Source organism: Manis pentadactyla, chromosome 10, assembly GCF_030020395.1.
Source record: "Manis pentadactyla isolate mManPen7 chromosome 10, mManPen7.hap1, whole genome shotgun sequence".
Classification (NCBI taxonomy): domain Eukaryota; kingdom Metazoa; phylum Chordata; class Mammalia; order Pholidota; family Manidae; genus Manis; species Manis pentadactyla.
Genome location: NC_080028.1, coordinates 12043750 through 12061686, shown reverse-complemented (window position 1 = coordinate 12061686; position 17937 = coordinate 12043750). Strand labels below are relative to the sequence as shown.

At 56.3% G+C, this 17937-nt stretch overlaps 3 protein-coding genes across 5 annotated transcripts in view; 1 reads left to right on the top strand and 2 right to left on the bottom strand.

The window, feature by feature from the left end:
• The window catches only part of LOC118915510 (vasodilator-stimulated phosphoprotein-like), a 53211-nt gene that overhangs the window by 17596 nt on the left and 17678 nt on the right, over positions 1–17937 (top strand). The window lies entirely within an intron of this gene.
• LOC130678943 (ral guanine nucleotide dissociation stimulator-like) lies at positions 8617–13237 on the bottom strand. Its single transcript, XM_057486425.1, has 9 exons — positions 13042–13237; positions 12627–12730; positions 12071–12140; positions 11281–11346; positions 10866–10937; positions 10336–10380; positions 9922–10043; positions 9707–9813; positions 8617–9344 (listed from the first exon to the last, which is right to left on the bottom strand). The coding sequence occupies exons 1-9, from the start codon at positions 13195–13197 to the stop codon at positions 9244–9246; spliced, it is 843 nt and encodes a 280-aa protein (XP_057342408.1). The 5' UTR covers positions 13198–13237; the 3' UTR covers positions 8617–9243.
• On the bottom strand, positions 13783–15844 carry LOC130678942 (uncharacterized). Its single transcript, XM_057486424.1, has 4 exons — positions 15268–15844; positions 14915–15128; positions 14528–14682; positions 13783–14388 (listed from the first exon to the last, which is right to left on the bottom strand). The coding sequence occupies exons 1-4, from the start codon at positions 15728–15730 to the stop codon at positions 13979–13981; spliced, it is 1242 nt and encodes a 413-aa protein (XP_057342407.1). The 5' UTR covers positions 15731–15844; the 3' UTR covers positions 13783–13978.

The following is a 17937-nucleotide window of genomic DNA, read 5'->3' as shown; positions in this document are numbered from 1 at the left end:
GGGAATGGCCTATACAGTGAATATCCAATACCCCAGGCAGTTAGGTGGCTCAGAGGCCAGGTCAGAGGAAATGCTTTGCATGTGGTGCAGCTAGAGGCTCTTACTTTAGCAGTCTTGAGATTGTGATGGTCAGATGTGGAGCTTACCGTGCTTTTTTGACCTGAAAGGAAGCCTTTTCACTTATTCTTCCATACCCTTCAGTGTAGGGTTGCATCCAGATGGGCACATTCACATTCAGACAGTGTAGTTTTGTCTCAGAGGACGTTGCTTTCTGACTTGGATGTCTCGCTTGCTGAATCACCGGTTTGTCCCATCAGTGAGGGTTCAGTGTCAGGTTTGAGCCCGCCACACCGGTTTGAATGTAGGAGAAGCCCAGGCCCCTTAGCGGCCTCACCTGAGTGCCTACGGCCAGCTCTGAAGCGGGGAGGGGAGGCGGCAGAGGGGAACTTGCAGAACCTGTTAGTGTCAGCTGAGGCTGTTTCTGTGTCTGGGACCCAGCTAGTTGCCTGTCCCTCAACCTGAATGTAAACCTGCTCTCTGGATGGGTAGGTGTGCCTGCCAGCATGGCACTCACATGCAGTGACTGTGAAAGCTTCCTGGGGGCCATCCTACTGGGCGAGTTTTATATAGTCTGTGTGACAGAGGTGGTCTCTCCTCCAACCTTTTAGAATTTTAAGTTTCTCTTCAGTGTCCATTGTGGTGTTTGCATATCTGAATGTGAAGGTTCCCGTGTTCTCACTCTCGGGTTATCTGTGTGCCTGAAATGGTTTCTTGAATCCTTTAGAATTCAGGAAACAATTAATTATGCAGGGCCTGAATTTATATTTATTATATGTGTTTTTGTTAACATGCAGGCTTTCAGATTATGCCATAGCACTGATTTTAAATATGGTATTTGATGGCTTTACATTGTAGAAGACATCACCAAAGGTTTTTGCTGTTTTTGTTCTTGTCTGAAGTATTTGGGGCAATGAAAAAACTTAATGCTAAGAACATGTATTAGGGTTAAAAAGTCCTGTAATTAGGCATGTTTTGGTGTGACTTACAGCCTCTCTTGACTCTGAGTGGACACTTCCCAGCTGGGACCACACTGCTTTGTAGTGGTCTTGTGGATGATAGTCCGGTGTTCCTGGAATGTTCCATTAAGGTGCTTTCTATTTCTGGGAATGTCATTTTGATACCTTTGATAATTAGTTATACTGAGAACATAGTTAAAAAAATAAGTAAAAAGAAAGCAAGATTTGGATTATTAAAACAAAAGCTTTAAAGCATGGTTATCACAAGCTGTGAGAATTCACGTGCCTGCACTACAGTGTTTGTGGGGGGTATCTCCTGTTAGAGCGCTCGTCCCCCCACCGCCTGTCACAGCCCTTTTAGAGACTGCCCCCTCTCATGATCTTTCTGGTCTGAATTTTTCACAGTGGTGTAACTAACTCCAAAGTAAATAGTCTTCATCTGTTCATCTTAGTTGAGCTTCAAGCTACTTAATTAGTAGTTTGAATATTAAAATTTGTGCCATGCATTCCTTAGCGTGATTGGTTTATTTTGAGCTAACAGTCTAGGATAAGGGAGATAGAAAGTAAAATGGAGAAAATGTTACATCCATATGGATGACACCACCTTAACACTGAATGCTTTTTCCCCCTTAAACCATGGGAGGGTGCCTCTTAGAAGTCAGTCAGCGTCAGAATTCATTACCATTAGCTTGCATGCTTTCTAAGTTGTAGTTCTAAGGAAAAAAATCTGAGATGTATGGTTACTGTGCCATGTGAATCCCCTGAATAGTGGACATGTTCTTGGGTTCTGTCAGATGCTGACTGTATTCATCCAAAAGTCCTACTTCTTTTGTGATGAACTATTGAGATATTTTAAACAAACATAAGCCCCTGCTGGCTTTGGTTCTCAGGCTAGCCATGACTTCCGTCTGTGTGTATGTAAAAGCAAAAAGAGAAAAAGGAAAACACTCAGCCACAGAAGTCAGAAGCTGAGATGGATTCTTGTGCAATTGGCCACTCAGAGCCCCCAGTTAGGTCTCATTCACACTGCCCGCCCCCATTTGTGTTTCAAATAAGTCTTCTGAGAGGTCTGGGAGGAGTAGTAATGAAATCTGAGAGAGAAAATGAAGAGTGACAGCATTTCAGAATCTAAGGAAATGCACCAGCAGGTTCCTTCCCTGAGTTCTTTGTGACCCTTAACTGTATGGATGCACCCTAGGATTGGAAATGGGGACACCACCACCCCCCGCCCACGCCCATGGGTCACGGGCCCTTACTAAGCTTGTTTCTGGGTGGCTTGCTGGGACTTTCAGGGACTCACTTTTAAAAATGACATTGAATTTTATGAAGGAAACTTTCACGTCTGTGACCTGCCTTTTGCACAAAAGCTCCCCTCTCCCGGTGAGGTGTCCCTGTTCCCGCGGGCTGCTATTCTGTTACTCTGGCCTGAAGCGAGTTAGCAGCCAGCTGAGCTGCACGAGTTCCATCGCCTCCCAGGCCGCTGACAAGAGTGTAGTGACATGTTAGAGCATGTTTATTGTGCAGATGAACTGGAATGGCACTAGGACCGTGTGCCTGTGTCGGCTTAAACACTGGGATTTTATGCCCCTTCCACCTTCCATCAGCTGGTAGCTGTTGGATTTTACAGTTACTCATTCTGGCTACAAATAGAGTAATAGTATTTTGGTTTGGCCAAATGTGGGGTGTGACCTTTGACATTGTGCGTGGCTGTGCCTGAGAATTTGAATCCTTCAGTTTAGGTGGAATTCCCTGCTTTGTTTCCTCTGATAGGGGAATGCACAGTTTGGCTCTTTCCACTAGAGGTGGAGGAAGACAGGAAAAGTAAAACTGGAACACACAGAGGGTATTCATTATTTTTGCTGGGTGTGATTCAGTTGGCGGGCCACTCTGCCGGGGTAGGGAGGATGAGTCCCTGCCTTTTCCTGGGGCCTTTGGTGCTGGGGTTCTTGTTCAGGGAGCCAAAGAATGAACTTCGCAAACACTCAAGGTAGGAGAACAAGGTTAGAGGCTTTAATTTAGAGTTAAAGTGAGAGGACAGAGCTCCCGGCTCACGCCAGGAGGGGACACGAGAGTCCGTGGTTGGCTCGTTGTCTAGGGGATGTATGCGCAGTTGAGGATTTTCAGGAATGGGATAAAGGGCTAGGGGTGCAGACTTGTTGAGTGGTCCCAGAATGCTCATTTTTGATGAGTAACAGAAGAAATTTGCTGCTGTGATTCTTTATCGGGATAGCAGTTTCCCGCTGGGAGTATGTCAACTAAGACCACCTGCCCTGCCCCCAAGGTGGGCTGGGTTGTTGCCTGTTTGCTAAAGTGTGTTAAGAATCTTACTTCTTAACTTTTTGAGATGTTTATAGCCTGGCTTGTTTACTAAATGAATCTTTTGCTCAGGTTGTGGATTACTTGGTTAGGATCAGAGAAGGAAACACAGCATATAGGTACAGTTACAAATAAGCTGGGCCTTTTAGCAGGCTAAGGTAAATTTTACAGTGTCAGGATCTAACTGATACAGTGAAGTCACAGGTTATGCTGAGACACTCCTCCTTATCTGCAGAACACTCAGACATTCCAGGCCAAGTTGCTCCTGGCCTTCTGAGTTTTAACTGATTTCACTGAAGAATGTCTATATTCCTACTCTGGTATCTTTACCCTACAGAGTTAGCGTGACTGACTGCGTATTGCTTATCACAGAGTTTCGAAAGGGACTTCTTCGCACATTGTTACATTGTTCTGACTGTAATTATCTTGCTCTGCTTTTTCTCTGGAGACCCTCACCCTACTCTGCCGAAACCCACGGTTCCTTGTCTCACCCACACCAAATTCAAAAAGGTGCTCTTACTTCTAACTAACTCTTGTTATATTCCAGAGGCCCCCTGGAACATGCCAGAGAAATTTTTTCTCCTCATTAGGGAAAATTTGGCCAATTTGGCTTACATTTATGTCATCTATAATTACCTGGAAAGCACTGTCAAAGGAATAATGCTAAACTTTATGCCATATTTTACATGATAGATATTTCCAAATATCCTTACATCAACTGTCGTATTGTAAGTTCTGCTCAGCTCTTTAACCATTGTAAATTGTCTTTTGTCATTTATAGTTTATTATTCCTAAACTGGTAAAGAACTAGACACCAGCAGTGGTGCTTATCTGGGGGAGAGGTCGTGTCTGTTCCAGGTCCTCGCTGGCTCCCCGCACAGCTGGTCAAACGTCATCATAAAGCCGTCAGCTCCCAAAATGAGGGTGAAAACCACCCCCTCAGAAGCCTGCCTCCCTCGGCACCCAATATCACCTACAACTTCAGTTAAAGAAAGAAGGGGGAGAGCTCCCAGCTATGCCCGACGTTTTGCCCTGAGGTTTTTCCAGTCTTTTCACCTTTCTTCCTGTTTGCTGGTTCTGTGATCTTTCTCCTTCCTTCTCAAACAAAATTTTTTCTGAAACTTCCCTACCCTGTTGTTTCAGAAGAAATATCTTACATTATAAAAAATGGCCTGAGTTCCTCAAAATATATTACCTGAGCTGGGACTGTGCTGGCTGGAAAGGGATCCCTAAAGCAGGGAGCTTTAGGAAGGAATATTCCAAATAAAGATATTTGGAAATATCTATAATGTAAAATATGGCATAAAGTTTAGCATTATTCCTTTGACAGTGCTTTCCAGGTAATTATAGATGACATAAATGTAAGCCAGATTGGCCAAATTTTCCCTAATGAGGAGAAAAAATTCCTCTGGCATGTTCCAGGGGGCCTCTGAAATATAACAAGAGTTACTTAGAGGTAAGAGCGCCTTTTTGAATTTGGTGTGGGTGAGACAAGGATCCCCTAAATACTGGGCACGGAGGCCACGGAGGCACAAACAAGCCAAGGAGACAGAAAACCGATGCTGCCGCTCTCTCACACACGTGCCTCACATCGCCCTGACTGGCCCTGGAGGATGGCTGGCTAGCCTGAGACGGATAAGATTCCTTACGGGAGGAACAACCTAAGACGGACACAGTTGCAGAGGGGCCATCAGGAGAACTTGGGGGCCAACAGAAGTGAGGAACAGATCCTCACCCCTGAACTCTGCAAAGGCCTGAATCTTCACCATCTCTGAGCGAAGTGTCTTCCTCCCATGGCAGTTTCACTTCCCATGCTCAGCTTGAGACCCGGACCCTGGGCTTAGACACAATAGGATGAGGCCTCCAGAAAAAGCAAGACCGGATAATTACAGTCAGCAGTGTGACTACAAGCAAGGAAAGCCCCTATCAGAACTCTGTGCTAAACATTAAGCTCTAGAGGCACTGTTCAGTGAGATCAGTTAAGATTCCCCAGGTGAAGGAAAGCAGTCCATGTTTTTATTATGCTAATTGTGTGTAATCATGTGCAAGATTCACTTTAGCATGCCAGAAGGCCCAGCTTATTTTTTTAACTTTACCTATATGCTGTTATTCCTCCTCCATCCCCTAATCAAGTAATTTGCAGCCTGGACAGTTAATTTAGCAAGCTAGCCCAGCCATAAACAGCATAGTAAAGACAAGAAAGATTCTATCTTAAAGCTAAGATTGCATTTTAAAACCCAGGAAGTTAAGAAGTAAGATTTTTAATGTCCTGCCAGTGGGCTTCAACCCTGGGCAAGTTCACTATGGATTCAATGTGACCAAAGAAATGACAGTAAAACGTTCTTAGGGTGAAAGGGTTATACCCAACTTTATTTCCACAGTGGCAGGTCAACCACTAACATCCCATTCAATCAGAGCGAGTCTGTATGCAGGTCTCTGCCTCTGGGACTCCCTGCCTACACGGCCATCCCACACAGCCATCCTCTGGGCCTCTGACCTCCGCGCTGCCACCACTCCAGCCTCTGCTCTGCTCTCCTGCAGCCTCGCAGCCATGTCACCGTGTCACCCAGAGTACTGGGCGGGAGCTCTTGTATAGAGTATATAGCAACATATTGCCCACACAGGTGTAGTGAGCTAGCCCACTAGGCCCAGGTGAGAATCCTGGTGACAGGAACTTTCATTTTATCCACATTTACCATACCCTTTAGCGAACATACAATAACTCAGCCCACCTTGGAGGCAGGGAAGGCAGTCTTAATTGATTTGCTCCCAAACCAGGAAGCTGCTATCCTGGAGGGAATCAGAGCAGCAGATTTCCTGTGTTAAGCTAATTTTTCAGAATTACCCAGAGGACTGATAAGAAACTTCATGTCCATCAAAGAAAAACATCCTGAGACCACTTAAGTCCACACCCCTAGCCCTTTGTCACATTCCTGAAAAATCCTTAAAAGGGGAAACCCCCAACCTTTCAGTGTGCCCCTCTCTCTGAGGTAGCCCACACTACTGTGTCTGTGCCCTTCAATTCTTGGTTGCGGCAGGGACAGGAACCAAGGAAAATACACAACGCCCTAATAACAGGAGTCCCAGCCCAGGGGAGGGATGGGGGAAGGATACAGCTGGGAGGGAGGGGGGGCTGGGGTGGGAGAGGGGTGCGAGCAGAGAGCTTGCAGAGTGCAGAAGGGAAGCCTGGAGGAGGAACTAGGAGAGAATGGCAGCTGGGGAGGGAAGCCACGGAGCCTCAGTGCTAGTGAGGCAGGGACCGTGGGTGCAGACAGAGTAGGGTGAGGGCCTCCGGAATAAAACCCCTACTGAAACTCTTTATTAAACATTTAAGCAAAGTCAGTCACATTAATTTTCTAAAGTAATATAAGCATTCTTGTGTGAGATTAATTAAAACTAAAAAGCCAGGAGTAACTTGGCCTCAAATTTTTGAATATCCCCCAGATGAGAAAAGACCTCAGCATAGCCCATCTCTTCCTTGTGTCAGTTAAATGAGGCTATTGTAAAATTTACATAGCCTGCTAAAAGGCCCAGCTTATTCTCTTTAACTTTACCCAGATGCTGCTTTTCTTCCTCTAGCCCTAATCAAATGATGTGCAGCCTCTGGCAAGTAAGCAAAATAATCTGGAAGACTGATAAGAAACTTAAGTGTCTCTTCAAAGATAAGCATTTGGAGACTTTAGCAGGTGTGCATCCCTAGCCCTTTGTCTCTCACCTGCCTACAAATCCCCTAGACAATGCATCACCCCAGGGCTATCTTGTCCCCTCTGGGCAGGGGCAAGCCAGGAGCTCTGTCCTCTGCCTTATCTCTAAATAAAAGCCTCGAACATCCTCTTCTACCTTGAGTGTCTGCAAAGTTCATTCTCTGAGCCTGTGAACCAGAACACCAGCATCAGCTTCTCTGATGAGCCCAAAGACAGGGAGACCCCAGAGCCCGTGCCTGTGCGCAGAGCAGCGCATCAGGTGGCAGAGGGCCCTGCCGCTTCCCCAGCACACGCCGGGTGGGGCAGGAGCGCTGCAGCCCAGTCAGGGTGGCCACGTAGCCGTGTGAGCCTGGTGACCCAGCAGCAGCAGTCCAGGACCTGGCGTGCTTGGGGCCCCTGCACACACCCAGGGCAGGATGGAACGCTGGCCCCAGTGACCACCCAGCAGGCCCAGGGCTGCTGCTTTGTTTCTGGGCCCAGAAGCTCTTCTGTGTCAGGTTGAGGCTGGTGGGCCATGCAGGAAGACAGGTGTGACCTGTGCCACAGCATTGCCAGAGGTCCGTCTGCCCTCCTCCTGCCCAAACTCACCTCCCTACGTGGCCGGATAGCCTGAGGTCATCCCTGGAACCACCGTGCACGCAGATGGCTCTGAGGGTGCTGTGGGCAGGCCAAGGGGAAGGTGGGTGTTCTGGGTGTCCTGATTTTCCCTCCTGTCACCTGGTCCCCTGAGGCTGTCAGGAGGGCCCACATCCACTTCCCCAGTCCCAGTCTGGGGCTCCACCTGCAGCATGAGACCTGAGGACTGTCTCCAGCCTGGAGCCCCCAAAGGGGGTGTTTGTGCTGATCCTGCAGCTCCCCTCCAGGCCAGTACCCCCTTCCTGGAAGGGTGAACACATCCTGAGAGCCCTGGGGGGGAGCGTTATGGGGAGAATCAGAGCCAAGTGCCTCTGCTCAGCCTCCCCAGCCTTTCGTCACAGACGTCAGGCCCCAGGAGCTGGACACCAGGGGCCTCACACCAGCCTGGCCTGGGGCTGGATGGCTGAGGGGCACCATGGGGGAAGACTGGGGCACCTGGGAGCTTTGGGGGGTGCCCCCCAATGGAAAGAGTGCACCTCTTGGAGGTGCTTTGAGAGACCAAGTTCAACGTTCTTGAAAAGGAATTTTCTGGAATGTGTGGAGCAGCTGTGTCTCATTAAATGGGACAGTGCTAGACTGATGCCCTGCAGCCCTGGGATCTACTTGGCTACATCTGCAGTGCTGTTCAAGACGTGAAGAGACACCCTAGGGCTTCTAATCAACAAGTTTTGGTGTCTGATCATAATCTATAGGTGACAGGAAATAAGGTTCAGTTTCTGTTTGAACAGGCCTCCCCAGTGTTGCCAAGGTGTGCCAGCCTGCAGCTTAGAGCACCCCACTCTTCCTGAGCACCTTATCGGGCGAGGACAGAGGATGGAGGACAACCTGGTGAAGGTCAGGGCCACCCTGCATTCAGAGAGTTTTAGGGCTCGGGATGGGGGGGTTGGGGCACACGATGTCTGCATGAGGGGCAGAGCTTTGAGAAAGAGCAGTGTGGGGGCAGTCCGTTCATCATTTATTACATTCTGCAGAGGGATGACCCGAACCCCCAGGAATCATTAACATCAGAGACAACACCCAGACCACACTGCGCCTGGGGAGGCTATTTCTCAGGGATGAGGGGAGGGAGTTGCACAGGCGGCTCCCCTATAAGCAAGCCCCAGGACGCTGTGACAGCCGGCCACCCCTGTGGCCACCCCTGCGTTCTCAGATGCCTCTGCTGGGCACCCAGGGGGCCACGGTCCCATGCAGCCCTGTGCCGTGTCCATGTCCATCCCGGGAAAGGCCAGGCCTGGGGAGGACGGCCCCCAGCTCTTCCTGCAACCCTGTGGCTATGACTCGGTGGCTGACGGTGCCCAGGCAGGAGTTGGCGTCATGGCGGGAGGCCACCTGCACAAAGGGGAACATCCTCCACACGGTGGGGCTGCTTGCCTCTGTCCAGCGGGTAACGAGCAGGAGGACGACACAGCAGGAAAGCAGCCAGGTTGGCCGCAGCTACATGCATACGGGTCCTTGAGGATGCAGAGGTAGTCTGGGGAGCTGCTCGAGTCTGCCGACGGAGGAGGTGCCAGAGCACCTGCCGCAGCAGAGGCTCAGGATGAGCAGCGGGAGGAAGAGGGGCAGCAAGCAGACTAGGGTCCTGGGGTACCAGGTGCCGCCGGCCCAAAGGAGAAGAAGCTCTCCTCTGCATGCAGCCAGGACACGAGCAGGGCCGAGGGCCCGATGACAGCAGCTACAGGACCATGCGGATGAACAGAAGAGGCAGGTTATCCCAGGATCCCCCCACTATCCTGCTTCCACCCCGTCCGTGCTGTGCTCTGTGCTCTGGGCCCTGTGCAGAGGGTCCTGTCAATCACCACACCCAGGGGGTCCCTGTCACAGGAAGGCTCCTGAGCGTCACCCACTCACAGAGGAGGAGGCTGGGTCCCAGAGGGGGAGGAGAACCACCCTTCGGTCTGACAGGACTGGTCGCCCGTGGAGCTGCCAGCCCCACCGGTCTGTAGGACGCCCCCACACCGAACACGGCCCGAAGCTTCCCTGAGGCTGGGGGGCAGCCCACCCCTTGCCGATGATCGCCCCAGCCCAGAAACTCACCTGGCCCTGGCCAGTAAGTTAACATATTGCACCACCCGGAGGCCGGTAACACTCCCTTTCTGCGGGCCTCCTGGCCTGGGGGCTCCAGCTGGCAGGACAGGCTGTAGCTGCAGGACAGAGGGCCACCTGTGAGCCCCTGGAGCCACACGTCAGGGGGCCCTTCTCCCAGAGCCTGCCGGCAGCTGCAGCCCACACCTGACTCCTGCCGACCTCACCTCTCCTCCTCATCCAGGGGCTCCACGGCCTGGAAAAAGGACACGAAGCGCTCCTCGGGCTCCAGGTCGTACAGCCCAGCCAAGCGCTTATGGAGCATGATCTCCAGTCGGAGGGTAGTGACCTGGGGGCAGAGGAAAGGCAAGATGCAGACAAGGGGGGGTGAAGAGTGGGGCACTGGGATGGTCCCGGACCTCTGCTCACACGGGAACCTGCCTTCCCTCCAATGCCATCCAGCCCTGCCTGTTCCCACTGTTGGGTCTCCAGCTCCTCCTCCAGGAAGGAGGCCTTGATGCCACCCCCCACCTGACAAAACCTGTAGTGTCCTCAGCTCTGCGTGTCTTAACTCTCTCAAGACACGTTAGACCCAGGGGATGACAGGGTCCTGCCCAGGGGGTCTTGACTCCATCCCTCACCTTCTGTGACTTGGCATTCAACTGTCTCTCTCTCATCCCGTCACCCTGAAAGGCAGGAAGGCAATAAAAGTACATCAGAAACAGCCCCCGGAGCCAAGAATGAGGCTGGAACGTCCCCACCCTTTCTCAAGTTGGAGGACCTCCAGGGCCCTCCAAGGGGCAGGCCTTCCCAGAAATAGCACCCGGACCGGGCCCAGGATCGGGGCTACAGAGAAGCGGGGACTGCACTTGGGAGCTGAGGCCAAGCTTCCCACGCAACTGTGTGATGGCGGACAGGGAGACTGGGGCCTCAGGGGGAGACCAGTCCTGCCCAGATGCTGCTCCCTGTAGCCCTCAGCCCCACCTGCCCTGGGGCCAGGACCGGGGCTTAGGTGGGTCCTTCTGGCAGTCCTCTCCAGGAAGCCTAGCTCCTGGGGTGGAGGGTTTCTCAGGATGGGGGGGGACCGGTGCTGAGAGGTCCAGGCACATGGGGGCTCTCTCCTCTCTAAAGCCTACCACCCTGCCCCCTGTGCCCTGCTGGGCTCACTCACGTCCTCATTATATTCCGGGAGTTGGTCTACGGGCACATCACGCAGAAATAATCCGAGAAACGGGACCACGCCCTGTGGCACCAGAGTGGGGAGGTGATGAGTCCCCACCTGCCTCAGGGGCGCCCACAGAGCCTACCCTGAACCCCACACCCGCCGCCCCCAGCTCCCTTGGACCACCCTGTGCTGGCTCCCTTGCTTCCCATCGCCCTGCTCTCCCCTCCTGGGCCCTCGCGGGGGTGGCTTTTGGCCAATCCCAGGACCTGTGGTCCCTGCACCTGTCCTCCAAATTCTCCCTGGACCCAGCTGCTCTCACCCTCCTCCTGGTCACCCCAGTGCTGGCAGCTCAAGGCTGGTGGCACCGGAGGAGGTGCAGGGTCGACCCCACCGCCCAAAACCTGCGCCACGCCACTCTCACCTGCTTCTTCCTATTCTGGGATCTGCTGGGGACACACAGCTGTTGCTTCACGATGGCCCTCACCTCCTGCAAGGTCCAAGACACTCAGGTGCTCGTGCTCCCCTCCCACGTGGCCTCCCACAACCAGACCGTGGTTGATGGATGCCTTGCCTGAACCCCCTGGCACCCATGCTGTCCCCACCTCCAGCAGGCTCTCGGCCTAGAGCGACCCCAGTTCCAGCGCACACTCATACTCATGGGTGTCCTTGGACCACGGCCGCCACCCTGAGAGGGTCAGGGGAGGTCCCTCTGCCTGCCGGGGTGCCCTGAGCACTCACTGTCACCTGGCTATCAGCACGGCTCCCCTCACACCACCAGGTGGGGGAGGCACTACGCTGAAGCCGTTCTTGTGCTCCCTGGACCCTGCTCACCTGGGAGGCCCACACCCCAGGGTGACGGCAACCCTCCATGTCCAGATGAGGAGCCCGAGGCCACAGAGGGGCAGTGACAGGCTCAGGGGACCCAGGGGAGAAGCCGACCTTGCTCAGCCACAGGCCCCAACCCTGCTGCAGACCCCACGACAGCTCCAGCCCTGACTGGGGCCTGTCCTCTGGGTCCTCACTAGATGCCAGGCCCCCAGTCAAGTGGAACCAGGGAGGGAGACAGACGGGGGCCTGGGGGACTCTACTATCCCCATCAGCTTCCCCCTCTCACCCCGCACACCTTGAGTCTTCACCAAAGCTGTGCCACAGCACGGCAGAGGACTCGCCCCAAGGACCCCCTCCCTTCCAGACCTCTAGCCTCCGTTTACCTCGAGGAGCCACTCTCTGTTAGCCTTCTCGTCCGTCTTTTGAAGCTTTTTATAGATCCTGGAGCTCTTCCTAAGCGGAGGGGAGAGGAGGAGGGAGAAACATGGCCAGCAGGGGGAGAGTTTGGGTGCAGACACGTTTTCCTGGGGCACCCGGGAGATCCACCAGCCTGCATGAGGCTTTCCACCACAGCCCTGGGCCCTGGGGAATCCGGGGCCGGGGGAGGGCGTTGCGTGTTTCCCCCCAGGGCCTCCATTCCCAGTTCTCCTGGGGGCCAATCTGCTTTGGGCCAGGTCTCTGTCCTTGCGGCAGGGACCTCGTGCTGCAGAGCACAAGCTCAAGGTCTCCAATGGGCTTAAACCCACACCTGACATTGAAGGAAACTGATTCCTGCAGGGGTACCCCTGGCCTAACCCACAGGGGGGCCCAAGAGCCCACCATCCCTGCCCCTAGGCTCTGCCGCCTCCCAGGAAGTCCCAGCCCACTGAGGGACACTGCAAGATGTAGGGGTGTCCCTGTCCACTCAGGAGCCCTGGTCCCAGGGACAGGACTACCCACCAGGAAACACGTCTCCAGGTGCTTCCCAGGCGAAGTATGGCACGGCTCCGCAGGCCCACGAGAATGGCACGGAGGGCAGCGAAGTTCTTGAGGGCCAGACACTCCTGGGAGGGAAGACAGAGCTGAGAGCGTGGCCTGCTTCTCTGCTTCTGTCCCCCCATGAACTCCTTTCCTTAAGAAGACAGACACCCAGGGAGCCCAGCACACCTGGTACGTGATGAGCAGCCCTCCTGGGTGGAGGACTGCAGCTCAACTAAAGGAAGGGGCCAGGGATGGCTGTCCCACCCCTGGGACCTGCGAGTCCACGTCCTCATGCCCCTGGCACGAGGGGCTCAGGGAACATGCAGGGCAGACCACAGACAACCATCCTGAGAGTTGGCAAAGGAGGGACCCCAGGGGCCGTCCCATGACACACCTTGGCCACCCGGATCCAGAACTCCACCACTTGGGCCCTGTCCTGGGCAGTCATGGTCAGGGTCCCGAGGCAGGAGGAGATGACCAAGCTAACCATGGCATCGAATTGCCTGATGACCATTTGCACGTTGGGGGCCAGGAGCTCAATGCCTCCCATCAGTGGCTGGCTCTCTAAGTAGGCCTTGCATTCGTCATAGTCAACCTTGCTGTACAGCCCCTGGGGATGACAAGGGGTGTCATCCAGCTGTGCCCCTGGTGCCCCTGTTCCCAAGCAGAGTCACCGGTCAGAGCTGGAGCCCAGGCAGCTGGGGATGTGCTGTGAGCCTTGTGGCCATCTGGGCTTCGGACCACGTCCACTGAGGCGCCCGGGACCGGATGCCCAGGACACTAGAGTGGTGGGGAATGGAGGGGTTCTGCTCACAGGCATCCTCACTCACCTCCTCGCTGAGGCACAAGGCAGCTCACGCCTGCCCAACCTGGGGCATCTGCCTCCCATTCTGCCACCCTGTGGATCCCACTACCCACTCAGGTGCAGTTACCACCAAAACAACAGCACCCAGGGTCTTTGTTGGTGTCCGTGTCTCCCACGCAGTCAGGTCCATGGCAGGGGCCTCTGAAGCGTGGAGGCCATGCAAACTTGCCAGGCCAATGGCCCGAGGACCTAAGGCCCTAGCAGCACCTCCCTGAGCACCCCTCCCCTGCCCTGCCCCTCCCATGCTGGCCAGGCCCTGCCCACTTTCCCTCCTCTCCACCTAATTGGTCTGCAAGGACCCCTAAGTGCCAGCCCTACTGTCCCCGTGTGGTCAGTGAAGGCTTGGGGGTGAGGAGAGTCTCTCAGGGCACATGGTGAGTCCATGGGGAATCTGGGACGTGGGCCCAGATCACAGGAGTCCACGTCAGGGGCGGCAAGTCTGGGGCAGCCCGTGACCCAGGAAGGCCTACCCCCGGCCCCAAGAGCCCGCTCCACTCACCGCACACATCAGGGTCAGCTGCTCGGCTACCAGGTGGGCAGGGAACTGCAGGATGGTCCGCTCCTCCTTCCTCGGCACGTCCCGGGTGATCGTGACACAGGGCCTGGTGGGCTCCGGGTCTGACTCTGGCTCTGCCGGGCCTGGTGCCATTCCTGCAGGTGTCATGGGACCCGGGCCCGAGGCCTCATGGGGCTCCAGCTCAGGGCCTGCCTCCAGGGCTGAGGCTGCTGCTGGGGCATCCTCCGGCTCTGCAGGGGCTGAAGCAGGTGACACCGGCCGTAGCTCCAGCCCAGGGGACTCAGGGAGCTCCTGGACGGGCTCCAGCCACGAAGCCGGCCCTCCCTGTGTCTCTGGAGCCAGCTGCGTCTGCCGTGGGTCTGGAGCAGGACACAGAGAAAGGGTCACCCCGGGGCTGATTACCCACCCCTTACAATGACAGAAAAGCCCTCACTGCCTTGAAGGGAACCCCAGTCCGGGAAGCCCACCCTAGACGGTCCCCTGGCTGCAGCCACTCACCTTCCAGCTCTGCCACCGTGGGCCCCAGGTGCTCCTCCTGGACCAAGTGGTGGAGGACTTGGCCCACCAGGATGGATGAAAACTGGCTGGCATCAATGATGCTGGGCACATGCTCGGGCTCCCAGGCAAGGCGCCTAGCCCGTCCCGTCCTGGGGCTGGAGGAACGCCGGGGGGTAGTAGAGTAAGAAGCCTGGTCTTACCCGCCACACTGTCCTCCCGGCACCCCCTCGTGTGGGGCTGCCCGCTGTGCACTCCCCTGCCTGTCCAGGCACCTGCCCCTCCCCCTTCCTGACCCTGCGTGTGTCCTGGGACCCCATCCTCTCCCATCCTCCCGAATAGGAAGTCCCCAGTTGTCAGCCCGCCCGTGGGAATCTGAAGATGAGTGACCTGCTGGACTCTGCTGTGGACACATAGGGCTCCAGCTCAGGGCCTGGCTCCGGGGCTGGGGCCACTCCTGGGAGATCCTCTGGCTCTGCAGGGGCTGAAGCAGGTGACACCGACTGTAGCTCCAGCCCAGGGGACTCAGGGAGCTCCTGGACGGGCTCCAGCCACGAAGCCGGCCCTCCCTGTGTCTCTGGAGCCAGCTGCGTCTGCCGTGGGTCTGGAGTGGAACACAGAGAAAAGGTCACCCCAGGCCGGATTCCCCACCCCTTACAATGACAGAAAAGCCCTCACTGCCTTGAAGGGAACCCCAGTCCGGGAAGCCCACCCTAAACGGTCCCCTGGCTGCAGCCACTCACCTTCCAGCTCTGCCACCGTGGGCCCCAGGTGCTCCTCCTGGACCAAGTGGTGGAGGACTTGGCCCACCAGGATGGATGAAAGCTGGCTGGCATAGATGATGCTGGGCACATGCTCGGGCTCCCAGGCAAGGCGCCTAGCCCGTCCCGTCCTGGGGCTGGAGGAAGGCCGGGGGGTGGCAGAGTAAGAAGCCTGGTCTTCCCAGCCACACTGCCCTCCCGGTCCACCCTTGTGTGGGCCTGGCCGCTGTGCACTCCCCTGCCTGTCCAGGCACCTGCCCCTCCCCCTTCCTGACCCTGGGTGTGTCCTGGGACCCCATTCTCTCCCATCCTCCCGAATAGGAAGTCCCCAGTCGTCAGCCCGCCCATGGGAATCTGAAGATGAGTGACCTGCTAGACTCTGCTGTGGACACATAGGGCTCCAGCTCAGGGCCAGGCTCCGGGGCTGGGGCCACTCCTGGGACATCCTCCGGCTCTGCAGGGGCTGAAGCAGGTGACACCGACTGTAGCTCCAGCCCAGGGGACTCAGGGAGCTCCTGGACGGGCTCCAGCCACGAAGCCGGGCCTCCCTGTGTCTCTGGAGCCAGCTGCGTCTGCCGTGGGTCTGGAGTGGAACACAGAGAAAAGGTCACCCCAGGCCGGATTCCCCACCCCTTACAATGACAGAAAAGCCCTCACTGCCTTGAAGGGAACCCCAGTCCGGGAAGCCCACCCTAGACGGTCCCCTGGCTGCAGCCACTCACCTTTCAGCTCTGCCACCGTGGGCCCCAGGTGCTCCTCCTGGACCAAGTGGTGGAGGACTTGGTCCTCCAGGGTGGTTGAAGGCTGGCTGCCAGGGACGATGTTGGGCCCATGCTCGGGCTCCCAGGCAAGGCGCCTAGCCCGTCCCATCCCGGGGCTGGAGGAAGGCCGGGGGGTGGCAGAGTAAGAAGCCTGGTCTTACCCGCCACACTGTCCTCCCGGCCCACCCTCGTGTGGGGCTGCCCGCTGTGCACTCCCCTGCCTGTCCAGGCACCTGCCCCTCCCCCTTCCTGACCCTGCGTGTGTCCTGGGACCCCATCCTCTCCCATCCTCCCGAATAGGAAGTCCCCAGTTGTCAGCCCGCCCGTGGGAATTCGAAGATGAGTGACCTACTGGCTTCTGCTGTGCTCCCCCTGCCCCAAGCCCCAAACTCCTCCTCCCCCCATTCTGTGAGATGTGCAGCACCCCCTGTGGACCCAGTGAATTCTCACATTTTCAGTTCCTCCTCTGGCCCCTCGTCATGCCCCCCGTTACATTTGGAGGCCGTGAGGGCATCCCCCATGATGCTCCCCGGCAGTGACCTGTGGATGACACCTGAAGTGACTGCCTGACTCCACACGAGACAGGGTCCCAGTACTGTGTCTGCCTCCTTCACTCAGTTATGCTAAGTGTCCCCAAAGGGTCTGCACAAAGTGGGTGCTGCATACCTATTGTTGCTGAAGGAAGTCCTACCCAAACCTTCCCAGGTACCCCTCTGCTGCCCCCAGAGGTCCCTCATGTGGCCACGGTGAGGACAACGACCGGGCCCAGCTACAGGGAATCGCGAGCCTCCGTTCCAAAGGCTCATTTCCAAATGAGCTAGGCTTCAGGCCACTGACGGGTGAGGGCAAGGGCTTTTCATCGGGTACAGAGAAGCCCCGAAGTGGCCCTGCTTGGCCGGCAGTCCTTCTACCCTGCGGTGCACCAGGGGAGCCCCTCTAATTCTCCTCCCGTGTTCCCCGTGGGCACCCTAACAGGCTCACCGCCAGCCACCCTGCCTGTCAGACGAGCACGCTGTGGCTCAGACACACTCAAGAGACACCGCAGGCAGTGGGCAGAGGCCCGACTGTGCAAAGGAGGGGGAGGATGCTCACCGGGGGAGCCGCTGCCCCGTGGTCGGGTGGGCAGCGTCCTCGGGAGGGAGTGTGGACTCAGGAGCGCTCCTGCTGGTGTTTGGAGCTGGTTCCACTCCTGCTGTGCGCTTTCTCCCCTTCCTCCTCACGCCTGTCCGGGGAGCCCTGCGCTTGGGGACCTCAGTCCCATGGTCAGTTGGCTCAGGTTCACGCTGAGGGGGGCAGCAGGGATATAGTCAGTGGGAAACCCAGGAACCACCAGGACAAGGGAGGTTTGTAGCTCACCCGAGAGCCCCCAGCCCCCTGGGATGCGAGCAAGGAGAGGCACAGGGTGCCCCCGGGAGCGAGGTTCCAGGCCCTCTGGAGTGGGCCTGTCGGCCCCTCTCGTGGGGAAGCCGTGGGAGGGCCCTGGCAGGTTGCCAGGTTTGGAACGGGGTCCTGGGTGTAGACAGCCTGCCCCAGGCCCAGGGAGATGGGGTAGGTGAGTCCATCCACCAGCTCCTCCTCGCTCCCCAGGGTGGAGCTCTGCGAAGCCGGGGCCTGGTAGCTGGGGAGCAGGCACCCGGGGATGCCTGGACCTCCCCGCAGGGGGCAATGTGGGCCCCAAACCTGACCGGAGATCAGGCACACAGGGCCATCTGCGAAGACATCCAGTCCCTCAGCGAAGGAGAGGACACCCCGGGCTCAGGACTAACACGTGGGTGGAAGTGCCTGGTCCCAACACTCACCTCCACGTCCCGAATGCTGAGACCAGCGCTGGGACACTGACTGCCCCGCCAGGGGGCCACCTCCTCACAACATGCTCCCACCCAAGAATGGC

What these genes read in the sequence shown, in the direction of transcription:
- LOC130678943 (XM_057486425.1), bottom strand. Translation starts at nt 13,197, where the DNA reads ATGGGAGGCATTGAGCTCCTGGCCCCCAACGTGCAAATGGTCATCAGG. An exon ending in CCCAGAATAGGAAGAAGCAG is followed by an intron (nt 10,938 to 11,280) that starts GTGAGAGTGGCG and finishes CTGGTGCCACAG; the next exon opens with GGCGTGGTCCCGTTTCTCGG. An exon ending in TGAATGCCAAGTCACAGAAG is followed by an intron (nt 10,044 to 10,335) that starts GTGAGGGATGGA and finishes CTCTGCCCCCAG; the next exon opens with GTCACTACCCTCCGACTGGA.
- LOC130678942 (XM_057486424.1), bottom strand. Translation starts at nt 15,730, where the DNA reads ATGTCCCAGGAGTGGCCCCAGCCCCGGAGCCTGGCCCTGAGCTGGAGC. An exon ending in CACGGTGGCAGAGCTGGAAG is followed by an intron (nt 15,129 to 15,267) that starts GTGAGTGGCTGC and finishes GTTCCACTCCAG; the next exon opens with ACCCACGGCAGACGCAGCTG. An exon ending in TCCACAGCAGAGTCCAGCAG is followed by an intron (nt 14,683 to 14,914) that starts GTCACTCATCTT and finishes GCGTTCCTCCAG; the next exon opens with CCCCAGGACGGGACGGGCTA.